Here is a 21,949-nt window from a genome sequence, read left to right as displayed (position 1 = left end):
GGGCATCCACATGCTGGAGCCCGCCACACCACACCTTTCCTCTTTCCCAAACAGACTTCCTGCTGTTGCTTGCATGTAAGATTTCTGATTTCCAGAGAAATAGAACTTAACTCCCAGGAGAGATGCTGAGGTGGTGTCCACACTTTATTAAGCAAGAGAAATGACCTGCCCCAGGGTGGCCTTCATAGCTGGTGTCCAGTTGAGTCCCACCTGCTCTTCAGCATCAAGAATCACAGCACTGCCCCCCACCCCACTGCTGCCATGAGCCCCAGAAGTTCTCCGAAGTCAGGTCAGCATGAGGTGACCAATTACTAGACCATGTTTAGATCATTCCAGACTAAAGCAGGGGCAAGTGTGTGCCCTTCACCAGACTTGTCAATGACCAGAGGGTCCCACTGCTTTTCCTGAGCTTGCTTCTGGGTCCAAGCCCCTCACCCAGCCCCTGGTGCCAATCTGGAAACCGAGGGCCTTGCAGAAGTAGGCACATGGAACTTAATCCCCTTGTGCAGAAGTGCAATCGGACCCCGTGTCAGGGTGCCCAGGGAATGGCACCTCCTGGACAGGGCAGGATGTGTCTCAGACACAGGGCCTCATTCGCCCTGGGTTTTATTTGGGGTTTGCTGTTTGCTGAGGCCTGCGGGGGTTGGGGCAGAAAATGGATTGAAGGAGATGAGCTGCAGTGGAGAAGCAGTCAACAGTTGGCGAGTCATATACACTGAAAAACTGATTTTGGGCCTTTAACACAATCTCGTCTTTCAGAACATACCTTTGTTCTCTTTTGTTAGTTTATGGTCAAGATCTTCTCAGGCCGAAAACCCATGTTGTACAGCTTCCAGACGTCTCTGCCGCGCCTGCCCGTGCCAGCTGTCCAGGACACCGTCAACAGGGTAGGTCGGCTTCACGCTGCCTCTGGGTCACCTGCTCTGAGCACCAGCATCTTTGCCATCAAGGCTTATGACTTGATGAGACTTCCCTGCTGGTCCAGCGGTTAGGACCCCGAGTTTCCACAGCAAGGGGTTTGGGTTGTATCCCTGCTCGGAGAGCTAAGATCCCTCATGCCCCCTGGTGCAGCCAAAAAATACACTGTCGATGCTGTTGAGTGCCATGAACTGCTGCCTGCCTCCTCCTACCTGCAAGGACCAGAGCAAATCAAAGTGGGGGCCCTGGAAATTCTGAACTGGTGGCCTGGCCTCAGCCTGGTGGTGTGACCTTCCCCGTCCCTGTCATTTTTACGGCTCCTCTTTCCTGTCCTGGGGTCCTAAGCACCAGCCTTTAGTACCACCCTAGGCTCTCAGAGCCTCCCCACCCATCTCATTGGCACCTTCATAGCCTAGGTGAGAACAGAGCTCTTATGAAGGACCAGATGATGGAGAAAAAAACCCCACACATTAAAAGCTCATTGTTGACCAAATCTTGATCTTGTCAGTCTAGAGTCCACTTTGGTGATTTTGTGCTGATTCAAGATCTGAGGAGGGTGCATGCCAGTAAAAGGACAAAGAAGTTATTTTTTTTTTAATATAATTAATTAATTTGGCTGCTTCAGGTCTTAATTTCAGCATGCGGGGTCTTATAGTTGTAGCATACGAACTGTTAGTTGCAGTATGTGAGACCTAGTTCCCTGACAAGGGATTGAACCCAGGCCCCTGGCACTGGGAGCTCGGAGCCTTAGCGGCTGGACCACTGGCGATGTCCCCCCAAAAGTTTAATTGTTGAGTTATCCCTGATGTAAAATGTCCTTTGGTATTGAAGTTAGTTAACTTGAGTGAAGACTAGCCTTTTTCTAAGGCATAAGGAAAGAAACCTTCTATTTTAGCTGGGCTTATGTTTTTTCCCTTAACCCCAGTACTTGGAATCTGTGAAGCCTCTTATGAAGGAGGGAGACTTTACACGGATGACGGCTCTGGCACAAGATTTTGCTGTCAATCTGGGACCAAGATTGCAGTGGTATTTGAAGCTAAAATCCTGGTGGGCTACCAATTATGTGAGTATACAAACATGCTGTTTTTCTTGGTGGAATTTTGTGTAGGAATATAATTTGTTCCTGAGCCAGTTGAGCTTCCCTACATATGGCGAGTGGAAGGAGACAAGTGGTGGATGAAACAGGCAGAGGAGTTGAGCTTTGAGGAACAGCTAGTGTGGAAGACTTGGACCATAAAGAAGGCTGAGCTCTGAAGAGTTGATGCTTTCGAATTGTGGTGCTAGAGAAGACTCTTGAGCATCCCTTGGACAGCAAGGAGATCAAGCCAGTCAATCCTAAAGGAAGTCAGCCCTGAATATTCATTGGAAGGACTGATGCTGAAGCTGACACTCTAATACTTTGGCCACTTGATGCAAAGAGCCGATTCATTGGAAAAGACTGATGTTGGGCAAAATTGAAGGCAGGAGAAGAAGAGGGTGGGTGATAGGATGAGATGGTTGGATGGCATCACCGACTCAATGGACATGAGTTTGAGCAAGCTCTAGGAGATAGTGGAGGACAGGGAAGCCTGGCGGGTTGCAGTCCATGGGGTCACAAAGAGTCGGACGTGACTTAGTGACTGAACAACAGGGTGGAAGAGAAGGTGTGACCCAGACAGAACTGGTGGGTGGGGCACACCAGGGGCACAGGCATGGGGCGAGTCATGACCGGAGAGAGCAGTCGGAGTCCAGGGTGGGTGGGCGAGTCACGTCGGGGTTTGATCCTGCACTGGTGACATGGGTGTTTTGAGTCTGTGAAAGTTTTCACAGGTACTTAGATTCTTAGGTGGGCACCGTAAGAATCTTCCACACAAAGTGGAAGGATGGTGATCCTTGGGTCCCGAAGGCTGTGGGTGTGGTTAGGACGAGACTGCTGGCCTCCTGAGGGATGCTGGGAAGACAGGACACGTGGCCCCGGGGTGGCTCCACACAGAGTGGAAGCTGTGGGAGCAGAAGGGGAGAGGCAGTCTGTGGACAGTTACTGGTGGTGTTCACTGTTAAGAAATGTTAGAGCAGCCAGACACTGATCATTTCTTTCCCATTTGGTGTTTTTATTTTTTAAACTGTCTATGAAATGAAGGTGATGTACCCTGTAGCTGAGTCTTGACTTGAATAAAGCCATCTTCCGGTGCCCGCTGTTTTGCATTCGGCCTCACTGGGGCTGACTTGGCCCCGAGAGAGAGAGAAATGCTGTAAATGCGCCCACCCTGTCCCGGGCAGCCTGGTTAAGCCTGTCCGTGCTCTCTCCTGCTTGCACCTAACAGGTGAGCGACTGGTGGGAGGAATACATCTACCTCCGAGGACGAGGGCCGCTGATGGTGAACAGCAACTACTTCGCGATGGTGAGTCCCGCAGGCCCGTGGCTTTCGGTGGAGACCAGGCCCCAGGTGGCCCGGCCCGGCCCTGCGGGCTGCCTGGGGATGCTCTGGGCCTCCCCTGGCCCTGCTTCCCCCACCCAAGGCCTCACACCCCCGTCAGGGAGCCCAGGACCTGCCGTCCACAGCACAGGGGCCCGTGGAGGTCCTTTTGTATTTCCAATGACATTCAAGGGCGCCCACCGAGCTGCTGCAGAGGAATTTGGATTGCAGAAATGGTCTCGTGGCGATCGGGACTCCTCACGCAGCAAACCTTTCCCTCTGTTTTCCTAACTGAGCCTGAGTAATGCTGAAGGCCCACATCCCTGCCCGCTCCTGACCTGTTGGTCAGCTGAGAGCTCGTCCACGTACTAAGCTTGTCCTTCTGGGCCCTGGGGTGACGTGGGTCCCACCCTGTTATTTTCATGTCTCTTTGGTCTTTCTTGCCTTTTGAGACATGGGTGGTCTGGAGAGCAAACCCCACTATTTCGTTAGAAGCACCTCCTTGGGGTTCCCTGATGACTCAGCAGGTGAAGAATCAGCCTGCAATGCAGGAGATGTGTGTTCGATCCCTGGGTCAGGAAGATCCCTTGTAGGAGGGCATGGCAACCCACTCCAGTATTCTCGTCTGGGAAATCCGTGGAGAGAGGAGCCTGAAGGGCTGTTGTCCATGGGGTTGCAAAGGCGTCAGACGTAAGGGAGCAGCTAACCACCACCGGTGTCTGATAACTGGCCTTAAATTGCTGCTGAATCTGTCTTTCCCCTTCTTTCTCCTCTTTGCTTTCTTTTATATTTTTTGCCTTCTCCTTATATCTATCTTAGATCTTCCCTGGTGGCTCAGAGGGTAAAGCTTCTGCCTGCAGTGCGGGAGACCTGGGTTCAATCCCTGAGTCAGGAAGATCCCCTGGAGAAGGAAATGGCAACCCACTCCAGTCCTCTTGCCTAGAAAATCCCATGGACAGAGGAGCCTGGTAGGTTACAGTCCATGGGGTCGCAAAGAGACACGACTGAGCAACTTCACTTCACTTATATCTGTCTTATTGTTTGCTTTTTCTGTTTTTCTCCTTTAAAATTTCTTTTCTTTAAAAATAATTGTTCTTGTCCTTTGGAAACAAGGTCAGACTTAGAGAAAAACTGTTGACATGGCCCAGAAAAATACTTTTTAGAGTGAACTGCCCATCTGGTCCCCTTTTGTTCCCAAAGACTTTGGTATCTATTTCCCACGTAATCGGGGGGCAACCGCACACATATAATTTCTCTCAAAGTATCGTTGAGACAGACAAGCGACCCTTGGACTTGAAAAATATAAACACTTAGAAATGTGTTTCTAAAAATTTGCCAGCACTACTCTATATAAAAGGTTATTTTAACCTTTGGTTACTTCTCATTCAGAAAGCATCCTAATTATCTAATTGCTGTTTTTAATTTCCGCTTTCCTTTTTATGCATTATATGAGGATATTTAGGAGGTAGTACTGTTATCTTTTTTTAGACTTGAATTATATTTATTTACCATTTAATTTTAAAATATACTCTTACCTTTCATAGCCCGACAATTGCTTGGAAGCTTGAAACAGCAGAGCAGGTGTCGTGAACACATGTGTAGGAGGAATACATTCGCTGTGTATTGAAGTTCGCTGTCTTTCCATGAACATTCCCCCTAATGCTGTGTGTTTTGTGTCAGGACTTGCTGTATATCATACCGACTCACATCCAGGCGGCAAGAGCTGGCAACGGGATCCACGCCATCCTGCTTTACAGACGCAAACTGGACCGGGAGGAAATCAAACCGGTATGCACGCAAAGTGCTTTTTTCTTAAAAGAAAAAAACGTTTTTATTTGGCTGTTCAGGTCTTTGTGGTGGCTTATGGCTTAGTTGCTCCATGACACGTGGGATCTTGGTTCCCCAACCAGGGATGGAACCCACACAACCTCCACTGCAACGTGGGCTCTTGACCACTGGACCATCGGGGAAGTCCCAGACTGCTTTTTAAAAAATTCTTTAAAACAGCTTTATCCAGGTGTAATTGATACACAGCACACCTTCAAAGCACCCACTGTAATGAGTTCTGACGTTCTGATGTGTATCTCTGTACATGTGAAACCATCACAGTTAAGTGAGTGAGACCCCCGCCCACCGGCCCACCCTGGGTTCCTCTGTGCGCCTCTGTGTCCGTCTCTGCTCCCCACCATCACCCTGATCTGCTTTCTGTCACTCTAGATTAGCTTGCGTTTTCTGTAAGTGGATTCTTACAGCTTGTGCTTGCTTTTTTTTTTATTTTAAACATTCATTATTTCGGGGCTTCCCTGGTGGTTCAGTCGGTAAAGAATCCACCTGCAGTGTAGGAGACCCGGGTTCAATCCCTGGGTTTGGGAAGATCCCCTGGAGAAGGAAATGGCAACCCACTCCAGTATTCTTGCCTGGAGAATCCCATGGACAGAGGAGCCTGGCGGGCTCCAATCCATGGGGTCGCAAAGAGTCAGACACGACTGAGCGACTAGACCAACCAGTGTTTATTTGGCCGTGTCGGGTCTCGTTTGCGGCACGCAGGGTCCTTGTTGCATCATACAGGATATTCACTTGCAGAGCATGGACCTTCTAGTTGCGGTGCACTAGAAGGGTCTTAGTTCCCTGACTAGGGATCCAACCCATATCCCTTGCACTGAAAGATGGATTCTTAACCACTGGACCACCAGGGAATCCCCATTCACTTTTAACTTTTTTGTTTTGACCTCTTTCCCTCAACATAATTATTTTGAGATTTAATTCTCTTCTGTAGTGTCCTAAATGGATATATGTCTGATGCACTTTAGTTCTGTAATTTGTCCTGTGAGGAAACCCTCTCTTGCTTGTGAAGGAAATAATATAGATGTCAGGCCTTTACAAAAATTCTTTTTGTTTATTAATTTATTGATATTTTTGACCGTGCTGAGTCTTTGTTGCTGCACAGGGACTTTCTCTAGGTGTGGTGAGCCGGGGCTACTCTTGGTTGCTGTGAGCGGGCTTCTCATATTACAGAGGCTTTTCTTGTTGCAGAACACAGGCTGTAGGGCCTACGGGCTTCGGGAGATGCCGCACGCGGACTCAGTTGTTTCTCTGTGGCACGTGGGATCTTCCCAGACCAGGGGTCGAACCCGTGTCCCCTGCACTGACAGGCAGATTCTTAACCACTAGACCAGCAAGGAAGTCTTGAGGCCTTTTTTTTTTTTTTAACTACTCCTTTGACTTAAGTGTCAGCATCTTTCTTTCTTTCTTTTAACTACACTACGCAGCACTCAGGATCTCATCTCAGTTCCGAAACTAGGGGTTGAAAACGTGCTCCCTGCGGTAGAAGCGTGGAGCCTGCTGAGGACGTGTTATTTACGAATAAGATGCAGGGTTCTGTGCTCTGGTCTGTTTCAGCAAACCCCAGGGTGCATGGTATCCCAGGGAACCCCCGTTCTTACAGAGTTTGGAGATTAGGTCCAGCCATGCTATGGGCCCGGAAAACAAATCCAGCATTTAAATGTGTGGACTTAATTTGCTCCTTGAATTTTTGTTTGAGACATATTTCTGTTACAGATTCTTCTTCTGGGGTCTACAATTCCGCTCTGCTCCGCCCAGTGGGAGCGCATGTTTAATACTTCTCGGATCCCGGGAGAGGAGACAGGTGGGTAGCCCACTCAGGGCTCCTTCGGAAATCAAAACTTCCCATCCTTGTGCTCAGGAGACATCAGAGAAGACCACACCAGTGGCTCGAGGCCTCTCCTAAGGTTTCAGAGATTTCAGGCTGAAGAACCTTCCTTCTGTTGAACTGCCTTTGTCTTTCTCAGGCCTGGACAGTTAATTAATTTAACTGACTCAGTTTCTCTTCAATTTAAGGATGTCTTACAGTAGTTTTTTTCCCAGATTGGGTTAGGAATTTTTTTTTTTTGGCCGCATGGTGCGGCACGAGGGATCTTAGTTCCCCGACCGACCGGGAATTGAACCCATGCCTCCTGCAGTGAAAGCGCATATTCCTAACCACTGGACCAGCAAGGAAGTTTATTGTCTTCAGGGGGAGCCAGATTTGTGGCCCAGTAGCCTGACCTAGGACCCCTGACCCCTGCCTTCCTTACTGCCCAGTGTAGGGGGTGCCTGTCTGTTCCAGCCGGGATGCCCTCACGAATGCAAGGGGACAGACCGGTACCACTTAGGACCGCCCCCCGTCGGCCCTTTGGCCCGGGTGACACATCCAGGGGGTGGCCAAGCGGAGCCAGTGCCCAGGCCTGCCCCAGCCCAGAGCTCCGAGCCCTCTGCAAGCTTGTGGGAAGTGGACTCTGAGCAGAGCCGAGTGACGCAGGGACAGGAGGTGGTGCCGTCGAGGGTGTGTTCTCTCCTCCTCTAACCACGTGCCGCTGGATGCCTGCCCCCGCCCCCCGCAGACACCATCCAGCACCTGAGGGACAGCAAGCACATCGTCGTCTTCCACCGGGGCCGCTACTTCAAGGTCTGGCTCTACCACGACGGCCGGCTGCTGAGGCCCCGCGAGATCGAGCAGCAGGTGCAGCGGATCCTGGAGGACCCGTCGGAGCCGCAGCCTGGGGAGGCCAAGCTGGCGGCGCTTACGGCGGCGGACAGGTGTGCGGCCCCTCCAAGACGCTGGGGGGCTGTCGGGGGGGTCTCAGGGTTCTCTCCCCACCAGGGGGGCAAACAGGTGTGCGGTCCCTCCGAGATGCTGGGGGCTGTCGGGGGGTCTCGGGGTTCTCTCCTCACCAGGGGAGCAGACAGGTGTGCGGCCCCTCCAAGATGCTGTCGTGTTTCGGGAGCTCAGGGTCCTCTCCTCACCAGGGTCCCCCCTGGTGGGGAAGCAGGTCCCCGGCCTGCCGCGCTGGGCTCGGCTTTGTTCCCGGGTCCCCTTGGCCATCTGTGTGACAGGCGGGTATGCGTGTGCGTGGATCTCGGGACGCGTGACTGAAGGAAGGAAGTAGGCGTTGTCATGTGGGCTGCGGCATGTTTTTGGTTGTTGTTTTGTTTTTAAATAATGTTATTTAGTCTGGCTCTGCTGGGTCTTTGTTGCCGCACGAGGGCTTTCTCTGGTTTCTGAGAGCGGAGGCTGCTCTCTAGCTGTGGTGCACGTCCTTCGCGTTGCTTTGACCTGGTTTGTTGCAGAGCACAGACTCTAGGGCACCCGGGCTCAGTCGATGCGGTTCCCAGGCTCCAGAGCACAGTCTCAGTAGTTGGCACACGGGCTTAGTTGCTCCGCGTCATATGGAATCGTCCCAGACCAGGGATCGAAGCTTGTCCCCTGCATTGGCTGGTGAATTCTCAGGTGAACGCTGAGCCGGCAGGGAAGCCCTTGGGCATGTTGGACTTAGGAAACAGACAAGTTTAGCCAAGGCCTCCATGTCAGGGTTAAAGCTCGAGGGCCTGGCCTGTACAGCCTGGGCTCTGATATCTCTGGGGCTGAGCTAGTCTGTTTGGGATGGGGGAGGGGAGCACTTGGGGGACAAGCAAGTCTGTCTTCAGGCTTTGCCCAGGGCTTCTGGTTCAGTGTGGTCCCTGATGAGGACCCCTGGGGCCGGCAGTGTGGCTGCTGTTAGGGTGGTGCTGGGAGCAAGATGGTGAGTGACTGTCCTGCAGAGAAGAGGAAGAGACCCAGGCGAGGGCACGCAGAGGGCGGTGCTGAGCCGGGATGACCGACGGGCAGCAGAGATGTCTGGGGAGAAGATGCTGGGAGCTGTGGAGTGGGGCCCTTGTACCCAGCCACATTTGGGCTTAATTCTGTGACCAGGCGCTGATAAAGGGGCCGCGTTAGCCTGGAGTGACTGCGTGCATGCTCAGTCTCTCGACTGTGTCCCACGTGTGACCCCACGGACTGTAGCCCGCCAGGCTCCTCTGTCCTTGGGATTCTCCAGGCAAGAAGACTAGAGAGGTTCACCCTGCCCTCCTACAGGGGATCTTCCCCACCCAGGGATCGAACCCACGGTCTCTTACGTCTCCTGCATTGGCAGGCAGGCCCTTGACCACTAGCGCCACCTGGGAAGCCCCAGACTTATATTCTGGTCCGGGGGGTTCCGGGGCTGGACATGGGCAGTGTTAGTAAAGAGGAGGCTCAGTCCAAGAGGCTGGAGGGCGGCCGTTGCTGGGTGGCAAGGGCTCGGCTGGAACAGAGGGGACGCGTCCTGGGGAAGAACCTTGGGTCCCGAGTGCTGACCGAGCGTCACTGGGGGTGGCCAGTGAGGCAGAGAGGGGCAGGGTGCAGACTCAGCGAGCAACGCCCCCGACGCGTCCCCATGAGGACTATGCCCCACCTCACTTACCTAGGTGCTGAGCACGTACCAGCGATTCTCGTGGTCACCACTGTCCCCAGGCGTCGAGATCAGCGGTTGGAGCTGGGCCTGCGATGCCACCTGTTGTGCTTCTGGGCTTTGTGGCACGCCTGGGATTCTGGATTGAGCACTCGGTGGGGAGAAGAGGGCGGGAGACAGAGACAGGTGGTCCTGGCCTGGAAGGGTAGTGGGGTAGGGCGCCTGAGTGAAGGGGCCCAGGAGCTATCTGGAGAGGCCACAGCTGGGGCGCCTCTCGGGAATTGGGTGTCCCATCAGCTCCGTGCACCCCACATGGGGCAGGATGGAAAAGAATCCCTGGATTCGGCTCCCGGGGGCGCCCCTCATCACCAGGCTGTCGTGTGGCCATTTGTAGCATGGGCGTGTGGGCTCGGGACCGGCTGGCCTGGGTAGCAGTCCCGACCCACCACGAAGGCACTGTGACCTCCTGCCTGTGCCTCGGTTTCCTCATCTGAAAGATGGGACAGTGGTGTCGGGGTCTGTGAACTTGAGCTGGTCCCGGCACCAGGGCTGTGCTCTTGGCCCTCGCTGTAGTTTCCAAGGGATGGTCGCATGGAGAGGGTCAGAAGGCCACAAGGAAGGCCCCTGCCTGGCTGGGGCTCTGCTGCCCCGGACGGCAGAGCTCCGGGCCCATCTGCCCTCTTGTCCTTCACTCGGCATTTATGGATGAAGTTCCCCGCCTGCAACGTCCCTGGAGCAGGTACAAGGAGAAGGCGAGACCCCTGCCCTCCAACCAGGCGGCCCAGCCGGCAGGCAGGCAGGCAGTTGCAGATGGAGAAAGTCTTTAACGCCGAGTTTTCCTTAAACCCCTAAAACACTGAGAACTGAAAAACGTTGTCCTTTCGCATGTGCCTCGAAGGAGATGTCACCAAATTGCTGCAGGTCTCATGGTACTTAATCCTCACCACAGGGTCCCCTGGGCCAGGTGTCGCCAGGCCTATTTTGGACACGGGAAAAACAAGCAGTCTCTGGATGCCGTGGAAAAAGCAGCGTTCTTCGTGACGTTAGACGAAACCGAGCAGGGATACAGGGAGGAGGACCCGGAAACGTCGATGGACAGCTACGCCAAGTCCCTGCTGCATGGCAGGTGTTTCGACAGGTATCGCGCTTACCTTCTGAAACACAGTGCTTTGCCTGAAACCTGGAAGAAGCATTGCCTATGGCTGACACCCAGCCGTAAGCATCCGCTGAAGCAAGGGGGCCGTGAAAATATGACTGGGGAGTTTCTTCTTTCCACCCAAACTGTCACGCACACACGTAAGCAGCAGCCTTGAGATTCTTCCCCTCTGCATGACCTCCTCCATTTGGAGATGCTCGTGAGAAGGGGCTGCCCAGGGCCTGACCTGGATGTCGGCTTTGGCTCTGCTCATTCGTCATGTGATTGGGTGAGCCTGCTCCACTTCCTGGAGCCTCCATCCCCTTCCCTGTGAAGGGAGGTCCTGACTGCCCATCAGGTTGGGGGTGAGGGTTGGCCGAGGTGGGGGAAGGGGGGTGCAGGCACAGTTGGTCCTCCGTGTCCGTGGGGTTCAACCACCTGTGGATCAGGGAGCGTGTTTCAGAGCCTTGGTTGTGGAGCCTGCGGCTGCAGAGGGCCGACTCTGGGGCCGGAGCAGCCTCAGGTTTCCTTATCGGCCAGTGGGTCCCAGAGCCACGCCCCCAGCAGATACCCGAGGACGACCTTGCGGCTTCCTGCCTCTCTGCCAGTGTCTTATGCATCCTTTCTCGTTATAACAATACAGCCTGTTCTCCTTCTGGTCCCCAGTACCCAAATGCTTATCTCTGTGTCGGGAGCAGGAGAGAAACCAGTGAGTTAGGGTTCTATGTGTACCTTTTTTTTTTAAACTTTTTAAAAAGAATGATTTATTTTTGGCTGTGCTGGATTTTCGTTGCCGTGCAGGCTCGTCTCCAGTCGCAGCGAGCACTAGTTGCAGTGCTCGGGCTTCTCATTAGAGTGGCTTCTCTCTCTCTCTTTTTTAGATGTATTTATTTATTTGGCTGTGCTGGTTCTTAGTTGCAACACATGGGATCTTTAGTTGCCGCTTGCAAAATCTTAGTTGTAGCCTGTGGGATCTAGTTCCCTGACCAAGTATCGAACCCGGGGCCCCTGCATTGGGAGTGTGGAGTCTTAGCCACTGGACCCCCAGGGAAGTCCCTGCCGTGGCTTCTTGTTGCTGAGCACAGGCTCGAGGGCGCGCAGGTCTCAGTAGCTACAGCTCCTGGACTCTAGAGCACAGGTCAGTAGCTGTGGCCCGTGGGTTTATTTGCTCTGAGGCACGCTAGGACCTTCCCGGACCAGGGATTGAACCTGTATCTCCCGCATTGGCAGGAGAGTTCTTTACCGCCGAGCCACCAGGGAGGCCCTTGTGTATGTACTTCTATTATCACTGGTGGAGAGTCGTTCACCTCTACCAACCATAGGAGGGGTGGATACAGTCAGTTGAGGCCATCCATAAGAAAACAAACACATTGTCTGGATTTGCTTTGTCTTTGTAAACGTGCCAGTTGCATTAATATTTTTGTGTCGTGCAGGTGGTTTGATAAATCATTCACGTTTATCGTCTTTAAAAACGGAAAGATGGGCATTAATGCGGAGCACTCCTGGGCCGATGCGCCCATCATGGGTCACCTTTGGGAGGTGAGTGTCTGAAAGTTTAACTTGACCATAGAAACTGCTATTGAAAAAGCAAACCCCAGACTGAATTAAACTTGGTAGTATCCGTCCAGTTACAATGTTTTCAGCAGCTGTTGGCACTGTCAACGTATGGCTGAGGTTCCTGAAATGGAAACATTTATTGTCACATCCTGAAGGTGCCAAAATAATGAGGTGGCCTTGGCTCAGACCCAGTGACTTCAGGGCGGAACTGAAGCTCGGTTATTTTGAAAGCTGCCAAGTTTTAGGCCAAATAAAAGCAAGGGTCTTGAAATCTTGGTTTATGAAAGTGCAGTGTGCCTTTTCCCACTTCGCTTAATTCTTAGAATTACCAAGTTACCGAAAAACCCACCAAAGCCTGTCATCCTCTCCCTCCACCTAACACTTTACATTTATTTATTTTTTGGGCTATGCCGTAAAACGTGCGATCGTAGTCCCCAGTTGGGGATCGAAGCCAAGCCCTCTGCAGTGGGAGTGTGGAGTCCTCACCACTGTTCATTGTTGGCGTCCAGTCGCTCAGTCATGTCCAGCTCTTTTCGACCCGATGGACTGCAGCACGCCAAGCTCCCCTGTCCGGGAAACCTTTAAAAAGGAAAGAAAAAATTGCTCCAGTCTGTAAGACACCGGCGTGGTCCTAAGACACTAACACGTGATAAAAGTAGCCAAGTTGTCAAAAAGGCTCTTCATCACCCTTGTCTTTGCTGATGCCGACAAAGGCTGAGAGATCCTTTCAACTAAAGATCTGTCATAGATCAAACCCCTTTACCACTGCTGAATGTTGAAATGAGACACTTTAAGTCTCTCTGCACTTTGTAATGGTCCATGCCTATTACACCCTGTTCCAAGGACTTTCCCAGTAACAAGAGCATCAGAGCAGTACTTGGGTGAAAGAGAAATCTCTGAGTCATAGGCAGTCTGGATCACATTAGGTACATTTACCAAGTAGAGAAATCTACAGGATACTGACAAGGCCAGGCGTATTTTTTCAGTACTCTGGATAAGATAAGGATAAAGGATTTAGTCTTACATCAGGGTGAGCAGTTGGATGCGGTGGTGTTTAACTGTTAATCACCCGATGGACACTGTGGCCCGTGACTCCAGGGGTCAAACAGGAACCCAGATGCTCCCTATGTGGATGAGAACTGACCCACCGTCTTGTCATGGAGGCCCACACCAGGGCCAATTAATGGGCTGGTATAATGATGCCACCTGTGCCAATTAAAAACAAATCTGGTCCAAGCTGAGTCCTGTTGGCTGTCTGTGTGTTTCTGGTGTTTGTGTTGGACTCGGGGGCTCTGATGCAGAGCAGACACAGGTAGGCTGGGCCCCTTCACAGGCTCAGCTCACAGGGGCACTGACCGCACATGCGTGAGATGAGGCCCGCCTTACACTTCCCCGTCCCTGAGCCGCTGCTCTCCCCCGCTCACTGTCCAACAGTGTCACCCTCTGACCTTGGGCTCTTTTTTTGTTCATTTTGCTTCCCCTACTGGAATGTAAGCTCCCCGAGGGCAGAAATACCTTTTAAAAAATATTTTTATTATTTTTAAAAATTCAGGTGTAATTCACAAAGCATATAGTTCACCTCTTCAAGTGTACAGTTCAGTATGGTTGTTCTTTCCATCACCACTGTCTCATTCCAGGACACTTCCATCACTCCCAAAATAAAACACCTCCCCGCACCCCCACCCCACCCAACCCTTGGTAACCACTAATCTCCTTTCTGTCTCTGGCTATTCTAGCCGTTTCATAGAAACAGAATCCACACAGTATGTGGTCTTGTGTATCTGGCTAATGTTTTCAGGATTCATCTATATTGTTCTATAGGGCTTCATTCCTTTTTAAAAATTTTTTTTGGGATCTCAGTTCCCCAACTGGGGATTGAACCTGGCCCACAGCAGTGAAAGTCCAGAATCCTAACCACTAGGGCTTTGTTCCTTTTGATGGCTGAATAGTATTCCTTCGCATGATAATACCGTATTTTATCTGTTCATAACTCGATGGACATTTGGGCTCTTTTCGCTGTTTAACTACTATAACCATCGCTTCTGTGAACGTCAGTGTACAAGTTGTATGTGAACCTGTGTTTTCATTTCTTTTGAGTCCATACCTAAGAATGGAGTCGCTTGGTCGTGGCCATCTGTAAACTTTTGTAGAAAGGCGAAATTCCTGTCTGCTTTGTCCACTGGCGCTCAGAAGCATTGCTGTCTCATAGCTGTTGTTCAGTTGCTAAGTCACGTCTGACTCTTTGCTACCCCATGGACTGCAGCATGCCAGGCTTCCCTGTCCTTCACCAGCTCCTGCAGTTTGCTCAAACTCATGTCCGTTAAGTTGGTGATGCCGTCCAACCATCTCATCCTCTGTCATCCCCTTCTCTTCCTGCCCTCAATCTTTCCCAGCATCAGGGTCTTTTCCAATGAGTCGGCTCTTCGAATCAGGTGGCCAAAGTACTGGAGGTTCAGTTTCAGCATCAGTCCTTCCAGTGAATATTCAGGGTTGACTCATAGTTGGTGCTCAGTAAATACCATTGAATAAACTGGCTTAAGATTACCTGCCAGTGAACAGAGAGCATTCACACCTGGGCCCACATCCTGGCTCCCTGAGAAGTGTGAACTCGGACAGACTCTTCACCTCACTGAGGCGGTCTTCTCATTTATACGCGTGAGAACAGCAGTTACTACCTTATAGGGTCAGTATCCATCAGGGTAACACCCAGACGGTACTAGCTCACAGCCAGGACCTAGAAGCAGGCTCTGAGCTACTTTCTGCGCATCATACACTCAGCTTGAATTCTGGCTGTGCTCCTTACCTGTCCAAACACTGTCCAACCTCTCCAGGTCCATCTTTCATGACCCTGAAGTAGAGATCAGAGTACCTTATTAGGTGGGTGTTCACAGAATGTCAAGTGCTCAGCAGACCCTAAGCAAGTAGTTATGGTTAAGTCTAGATTGCATTTCTAGAACGAAAGGATGTACTTTGAGAGGTCAGTGACTTGTATGTAACAGGTACCTGTGATGATCTTGGACTTAACAGATGTGTCTTATTTTTGACAGTACGTCATGGCCACAGACAGCTTCCAGCTGGGTTACACGGAGGATGGACACTGTAAAGGAGACACCAACCCGAACATCCCGTACCCTACCCGGCTGCAGTGGGACATCCCGGAGGAAGTAAGTCCCATTCCTCAGATGCTTGTCAATTACCTTGGACAGGAGACGGGTCTAAACTCTCAGTCGAGTTTTCCAGTGGTGCTCACGAGCTCAGAATGCCCCCGAGACAGAAGTCTGTCCGCCTGGGTGTTTCTTCCTGGGACCTCAAAGCTGCTACAGCTCCTATTGCCTTGGAAGCCCCAGTCAGTAGTTCTTCTTTCACTGAAAGCTTTTGGCTAAGACTGTCAGTGAAATTCCTAGCTCAAACTTAGCTAGACGTCACAATGAAATCATTTCCTTTGGAGCTGAAGTACGCTAGATCACTAATTTGTCATTTCTGTCCCTCTGAGTCTTCTCCAATGCAATTTACTCCATGGAAGCCCTTTGGGGAAGGAATTTTAGGGCTGGAAATACCAAATCAAAGCCAAACAGGAATTCCCAGGGCCTGGGAAGTCTTTTTCTTTTTTGAAGTCATTTTTGACATAGAAAATATTGGATCCATACTATAAGGTCTTATCCGTCTGCATCTTTTTGTCCAGCCTGCATCCCTGTGGCTGGTGTGTGGTCCTCAGAGAGGCATGACTTCTGAAGAGGTGTGTGACAGAGTCCTTCTAGCTGACTAAGTCACGTACCATTTATTGAAAAGTTTTTTTTTGGATGGATTTTCATTTTTAGAGCACTTTCAGGCTCGCAGCAAAATCCAAGTGGAAGGTGCAGAGTTTTCGCACACTCTGCCCGCCCTCACACACGCACAGTCACTCCCACTGCCGACGTCCCTACCAGTTGGTCCGTGTGTTACAGGCGATGCAGCTACACCGACGTGTCAGTATCACTGAAGTTCGTAGCTCGCATTAGGGTCACGCTTGGGGTCACGCTTGCTGTCGTGCATCTATGGCGTGGGCAGAGATAATGAGACGCAGAGCAGCGTCACCGCCCTAAAACCTCTCCTCTGCCGGCTCGTCCCTCTCTCCCGCCTTGCTCCTGACAGCACAGGTCTCACCGTCTCTATCATGTCGCCTGTCCCTGAATGTCATACAGCTGGAGTCGTATAGTGCGGAGCGGTTCCGGTGACTTCTTTCCCTCGGTCGTGTGCATTTAAGATTCCTTGTGTGACTTCACGGCTGAGGACTCGCTTCTACTGTACAGCTGTCCCACAGTCCATGCCCTGTTTTTTTGTCTTTTTCCGGCTGTGCTGGTTGGTATGTGGGAACCTAGTTCCCCAACCAGGGATCAAGCCTGCAGCCCCTACAGCGGAAGCACAGAGGCTTAACCACCGCACCACCAGGGAGGTCCCAGTCCATTTCTTTTTAAAGCTGGTCCCTCGATGGCTAGCATATAAGAAGAACGGAGCTCATGAAGCAAAACCTGTGACTCTTTGAAATGCCCTCTGGGGGTCCCCCTGGGACCAGGCGTTCCTCCTGTGTGGGCCACCCCATTGCTGTTTGGGGGGTGAGGGGCAGTGCCACGTTACCAACTTACTGCAACTCTTAGGTTAGAAAGATTGGAAAAATCCAAGTAAACGTGATGTATGTATTTCTAAGCAACAAGTCTGTGTGTTAGCTGTGCTGAAAGTCAGCTTGTGTTTTCTTCAGTTTGTGTCAGAACTTCCCCTGCCATTAAGTGAAGCCTTTTCTCCTTTTTCCCCAAGTGTCAGGAGGTCATTGAGACTTCGCTGAGCAGTGCCAACCTCCTGGCCAACGACGTGGATTTCCACTCCTTCCCATTCCGCACTTTCGGTAAAGGGCTGATTAAGAAATGTAAAACCAGCCCGGACGCCTTCGTACAGCTCTCGCTCCAGCTGGCTCATTACAAGGTGAGACACCCAGCTGGGCCTTTTGTCCTGAGCACTCCTGGGGGCTTGAACACAGGCCCAAGGCTGCCCGCCCAGCGTGTAGGGGAGAACCCGTCATGGGAGCTAGTCGTGCCTGGACAGCCGTGGGCTCCTGGTTCACACGGGAGGAGAGGCAGAATGTAGGGGGCGGAAGGCAAGTGAGATCTCCTCATTCTACAAAGCAGGAATTAGACGTGTAAGCTCCCAATCCTGGGATTTGGGAAAGCAGAACTACTTAGGGCAGGCAACTGGAGGTCTCTGACCCTTGACATGCTCTTCCATAGGAGGGGATACACCAGCCCCACGGGAGGTATTCTGGGATGGGTGGGGTCCCTGTACACACAGAAGCTTGTGGTGTTGCCAGGGCCCTGGAGGACCTCAGTGAGGCTCTTTTCCATTGGAGGGAGCATTCCACGCTGAAAGGGTGGCCCTGGTTTCCAGGGGCAGTGGAAGTCCTGGTGGCATTGGGTCAAGGTGTGTCCTGGCTTTAATGGAGAATTCTGTCTTCAGAGCTTGAGGCTTGAACACAGGTGCAGGGCAGCACCCCTGGACAGCGGCTCCGTGTGTGAGGTCTGCCTGTGCCGGGCACTGGCCTCAGCGCTCCACACACATAGCTCTCATGGTCTCCTGTGTGAGGTCTGCTTGTGCCGGGCACTGGCCTCAGCGCTCCACACACATAGCTCTCACGGTCTCCTGTGTGAGGTCTGCTTGTGCCAGGCACTGGCCTCAGGGCTCCACACATAGCTCTCACGGTCTCCTCACCAGCAGGTCTCTGTAGTTGGCCCGCTTTACTGGTTGAGAAGATCGGGGTTCACTCCAAGAGGTGAGCTGACCAGCGGCCAAGGGGATACTGGAGTCGGGCATGGGTCCCGGGGGCAGCCTGTAGCTTCGACTCCTCTATAATTCGGGTCAGGAAGATAAACACATGCAGACCAGCACAAGAGGCAGTGTTCAGTTCAGTTCAGTCGCTCAGTTGTGTCCGACTCTTTGCGACCCCATGAATCGCAGCACGCCAGGCCTCCCTGTCCATCACCAACTCCCGGAGTTCACTCAGACTCACGTCCATCGAGTCAGTGATGCCATCCAGCCATCTCATCCTCTGTTGTCCCCTTTTCCTCCTGCCCCCAATCCCTCCCAGCATCAGAGTCTTTTCCAATGAGTCAACTCTTTGCATGAGGTGGCCAAAGTAGTGGAGTTTCAGCTTTAGCATCATTCCTTCCAAAGAACACCCAGGATTAATCTCCTTTAGAATGGACAGGTTGGATCTCCTTGCAGTCCAAGTGACTCTCAAGAGTCTTCTCCAGCACCACAGTTCAAAAGCATCAATTCTTCGGTGCTCAGCCTTCTTCACAGAGTCAGTGTTAGTATCAGATAAATGACAACTGATGGGCCACAACTGTGCTTCAAATCGACTCTAATACAGCTGATGGATGCACGAAAAAAGACGGCCACGGACCAGTTTTGCTCACAAATGCAAATGCAAAAAATCTAAATAAGGTAATAGCAAATAGCATCAACCAGTACAGGGAAGATACCGCAGCCAGCAATAGCTAACGCCAGCGGCCGGAGGATGGTTTGGTATCAGTAAATCCAGTAATAGACTTAATCATGTTACTAGCTCAGAGAAGAAGCCAGTCATTTTGACAGATGCTGACGAGGCATTCATAATGGAGCATCCCAACTCGTAGCATAGGGGCTATCTCCTTCACACAGTAAATCACATCGTGTGCCCGCAGACGGGGTCTTCCTCAAAAGTGGAGTGTGGAGGCAGCCCCATTAAAGCAGGAAGGATGACATGACCTCCAGGGGCTGTTCTTGAATGTCTTTGCATTAAAGGGCATGAGGGCAGCTGACAGGACCACTGGGCAGAAGAAATATTCGCACATCTGCTCAGAAGATGGAGTGGGTGGGAAAGCTTCTGTGGTTGGGAAGCATGCTCAGTAAGGAGGTCTGGTGCAGAATTACGCAAAGACAAGCATCTTTGTCTTATAGCTGTGATAGTCAAGCAGCAAACACGGTAGGAAAATGTGATACAGACTAGAAGCAAAACCCTGGGATTCCCCAAGCCTCTATTTATAAAGCAGTCAGGACCTTTGGGAAAAAGACCCAGAGCCTAGGAGAAGGAATGGGCCCTCGGAGAGGGAGGGAAGGCTGTGATTTTGGACAGAAAGGCTCAGCACCTTCGAGATGAATGTCCCCGGTTCACACAGGCACTGTGAACGTCGTCAGAGGTCCGCAGAAGACTTTAGGAGAAGGGCTGGGCTGGTCTACCTTCCAAGTTCAAGTGGAGGGCTAACGTTTGAGAATAACTGGTAATATTTTGAAAAGGAAAGGTTGTGAGGTGGAGATGGGGCAGGGTGAGGTAGAGACTTACTCTTTCAAAGCTGAAAATATAGAAATCAGAAGCTTATAGTGATTAGCACAGTATAGTTTTGGTGCCAGAATAGTTGCGTGGAATCACGTAACAGTTTATTTGACACTGATGATTTGTTTTAATAACCCAAGCAGTTATATTTACTCTCTGCACTCTGGCTAGAAACAGCCAGAATTTCATTCTTGGCCCCTCACCCCTCTACCAATTCGTCATGTGGCACTCAGTCTATTAAAAATGATTGACCGAAGTCTATGAATAGTTTAAAGCAGATTCCTCCATTCAGAAGTTCTTTCCTGCACGCCTGTTGGAAGGCCAGCTCTGTTAGGAACAGACTTTGCTGTGGCACTCACAGTCAGACCCATCTCTGCCCAGCTCTGGGCTGGAGGGCCTCACGGGGGCTCCTGCACAAATCCAGATATTTTGGGTGGCCCTGCGGGGGGGAGTTCTGCTCCAACCACCTAACCTTCTTTGTGCCCTGGACCCCTTGGGCAGTTGGAGAAAGCCTTGGGGATCCCTTCTCTGAATAATGTTTAGAAAGCATAAAATGAAATACGCAGGGTTACAAAAGTAACCAGTTAATTAACATGCAGGTGTCAAATAGTAAGCGTCCTTTTGTGGTACTGTAGATGTGATTCTTTTTTGGATACAATGTATTTCTTTTATTATTTTTGGCCTTGCTGAGTCTTCTTTGCTCCTTGGGCTTTTCTCTGGTTGTGGCGAGCGGGGGCTGCTCTAGTTGCAGTACGCTGGCTTCTCATCTCGGCGGCTTCTCTTGTGTAGCACGGCCTCTAGGGCATGGGGGCTTCAGTAGCTGTGGCACGTGGGTGCAGTCGTTGTGGTTCCCAAGCTCTAGAGCACAAGCTCAGGAGTTGTGATGCACGGGCTTAGTTGCTCCGTGGCATGTGGGATCTTCCTGGATCAGGGATCAAACCCTTGTCTCCTGCATTGGCAGGTGGATTCTTTACCATTGAGCCACCAGGGAAGCCCTTTGTAATTGTTCATGCACTGACTTTGAAGCAGCAGGTCTGATAAGTGCCTTTAACTTTGAAGCAGTGATAAGCTTAGATGCTATTTTGGGGTATCTGCAATAACCACATGCTGTGTGCTTAGTCGCTCAGTCGTGTCTGACTCCTTGTGACCCCGTGGACTGTAGCCCTCCAGGCTCCTCTGTCCATGGGGACTCTCCAGGCAACAAACTGGAGTGGGTTGCCATGCCCTCCTCCAGGGGATCTTCCCAACGCAGGATCGAACCCAGGTCTGCCACAGTGCAGGCAGACTCTTTACCACTGAGCCACCATACTTTGATGTGAAAATTGCTATGATTTTTTTTCTATTCAGCATCACAGGCACTGCTCATAACTCCTGAGATTTGCTGCCTGTGCTTCTAAATGCTGTATTTCACTTTGTGGTTTAATTTGCTTTGTGAAATTAAAAAACTATGCATATTTTCCATCCAGGTTCACACATCCCTAAGGTTAGTCACCCTTGATCTGGTGCTTATGCTGATCTCCAGTGCTGCTCTGGGCCTGTTCCCTCCTTTTGCTGCTTTTGAATGTGCTGGGCTCATTTCTACCACAGGACCTTTGCACTTGCTCTGCACTGGCAATTAATAACTCCCAGATTTTTAAAAATAGTTTTTTGGCATTGCATCATATGGGATCTTAGTTCTCTGACCAGGGATAGAACCCACATGCCCTGCATTGGAAGCACTGAGTCTTAACTTCTGGACTGCCAGGGAAGTCCTCACTACCTCCCAGATCAAGGTAGGGTTGCTTGCTGCTGCTGCTGCTGCTAAGTCACTTCAGTCGTGTCCAACTCTGTGCGACCCCATAGACGGTAGCCCACCAGGCTCCCCTGTCCCTGGGATTCTCCAGGCAAGAACACTGGAGTGGGTTGCCATTTCCTTCTCCAATGCAGGAAAGTAAGAAGCGAAAGGGAAGTCGCTCAGTCATGTCCGACATGGAGTCTTCGCGACTCCATGGACTGCAGCCTACCAGGCTCCTCCATCCATGGGATTTTCCAGGCAAGAGTACTGGAGTGGGGTGCCATTGCCTTCTCCAGGGGTTGCTTAGATCTCCTATTTAAAAGAGCCCTACAGGGATTTCCCTGGTGATGCAGTGATTAAGACTGTACTTCCAATGCAAGGGGCTCGGGTTTGAGCCCTGGTCTGGGAAGTAAGATCCCACATTCTGTGCAGCACAGCCAAAAACTAAAAAAAATTAAAAACAAATAAATGACCCTCCTCCCCATCACACTCTTCCCTGACCATGCGTTATTTCTGTGCATTACACCTGTTTCTCACAACGTCAGGTATGTGTTCATCCTTTCT

At 51.3% G+C, this 21,949-nt stretch overlaps 1 protein-coding gene across 2 annotated transcripts in view; it reads left to right on the top strand.

Moving 5' to 3' along the window:
* Positions 1-21,949, top strand: part of CPT1A (carnitine palmitoyltransferase 1A) — a 60,495-nt gene that overhangs the window by 28,393 nt on the left and 10,153 nt on the right. For both annotated transcript variants that reach the window (XM_070782655.1, XM_070782656.1), the window contains exons 5-14: positions 786-887; positions 1,844-1,981; positions 3,222-3,299; positions 4,995-5,102; positions 6,873-6,960; positions 7,715-7,910; positions 10,530-10,718; positions 12,149-12,254; positions 15,320-15,436; positions 17,064-17,228. In XM_070782655.1, the coding sequence (XP_070638756.1) occupies positions 786-887; positions 1,844-1,981; positions 3,222-3,299; positions 4,995-5,102; positions 6,873-6,960; positions 7,715-7,910; positions 10,530-10,718; positions 12,149-12,254; positions 15,320-15,436; positions 17,064-17,228 (1,287 nt within the window). The remainder of the gene's footprint in view (positions 1-785; positions 888-1,843; positions 1,982-3,221; positions 3,300-4,994; positions 5,103-6,872; positions 6,961-7,714; positions 7,911-10,529; positions 10,719-12,148; positions 12,255-15,319; positions 15,437-17,063; positions 17,229-21,949) is intronic.

Source organism: Bos indicus, chromosome 29, assembly GCF_029378745.1.
Source record: "Bos indicus isolate NIAB-ARS_2022 breed Sahiwal x Tharparkar chromosome 29, NIAB-ARS_B.indTharparkar_mat_pri_1.0, whole genome shotgun sequence".
Lineage (NCBI taxonomy): Eukaryota > Metazoa > Chordata > Mammalia > Artiodactyla > Bovidae > Bos > Bos indicus.
This window is presented reverse-complemented; position numbering and strand designations above follow the sequence as displayed.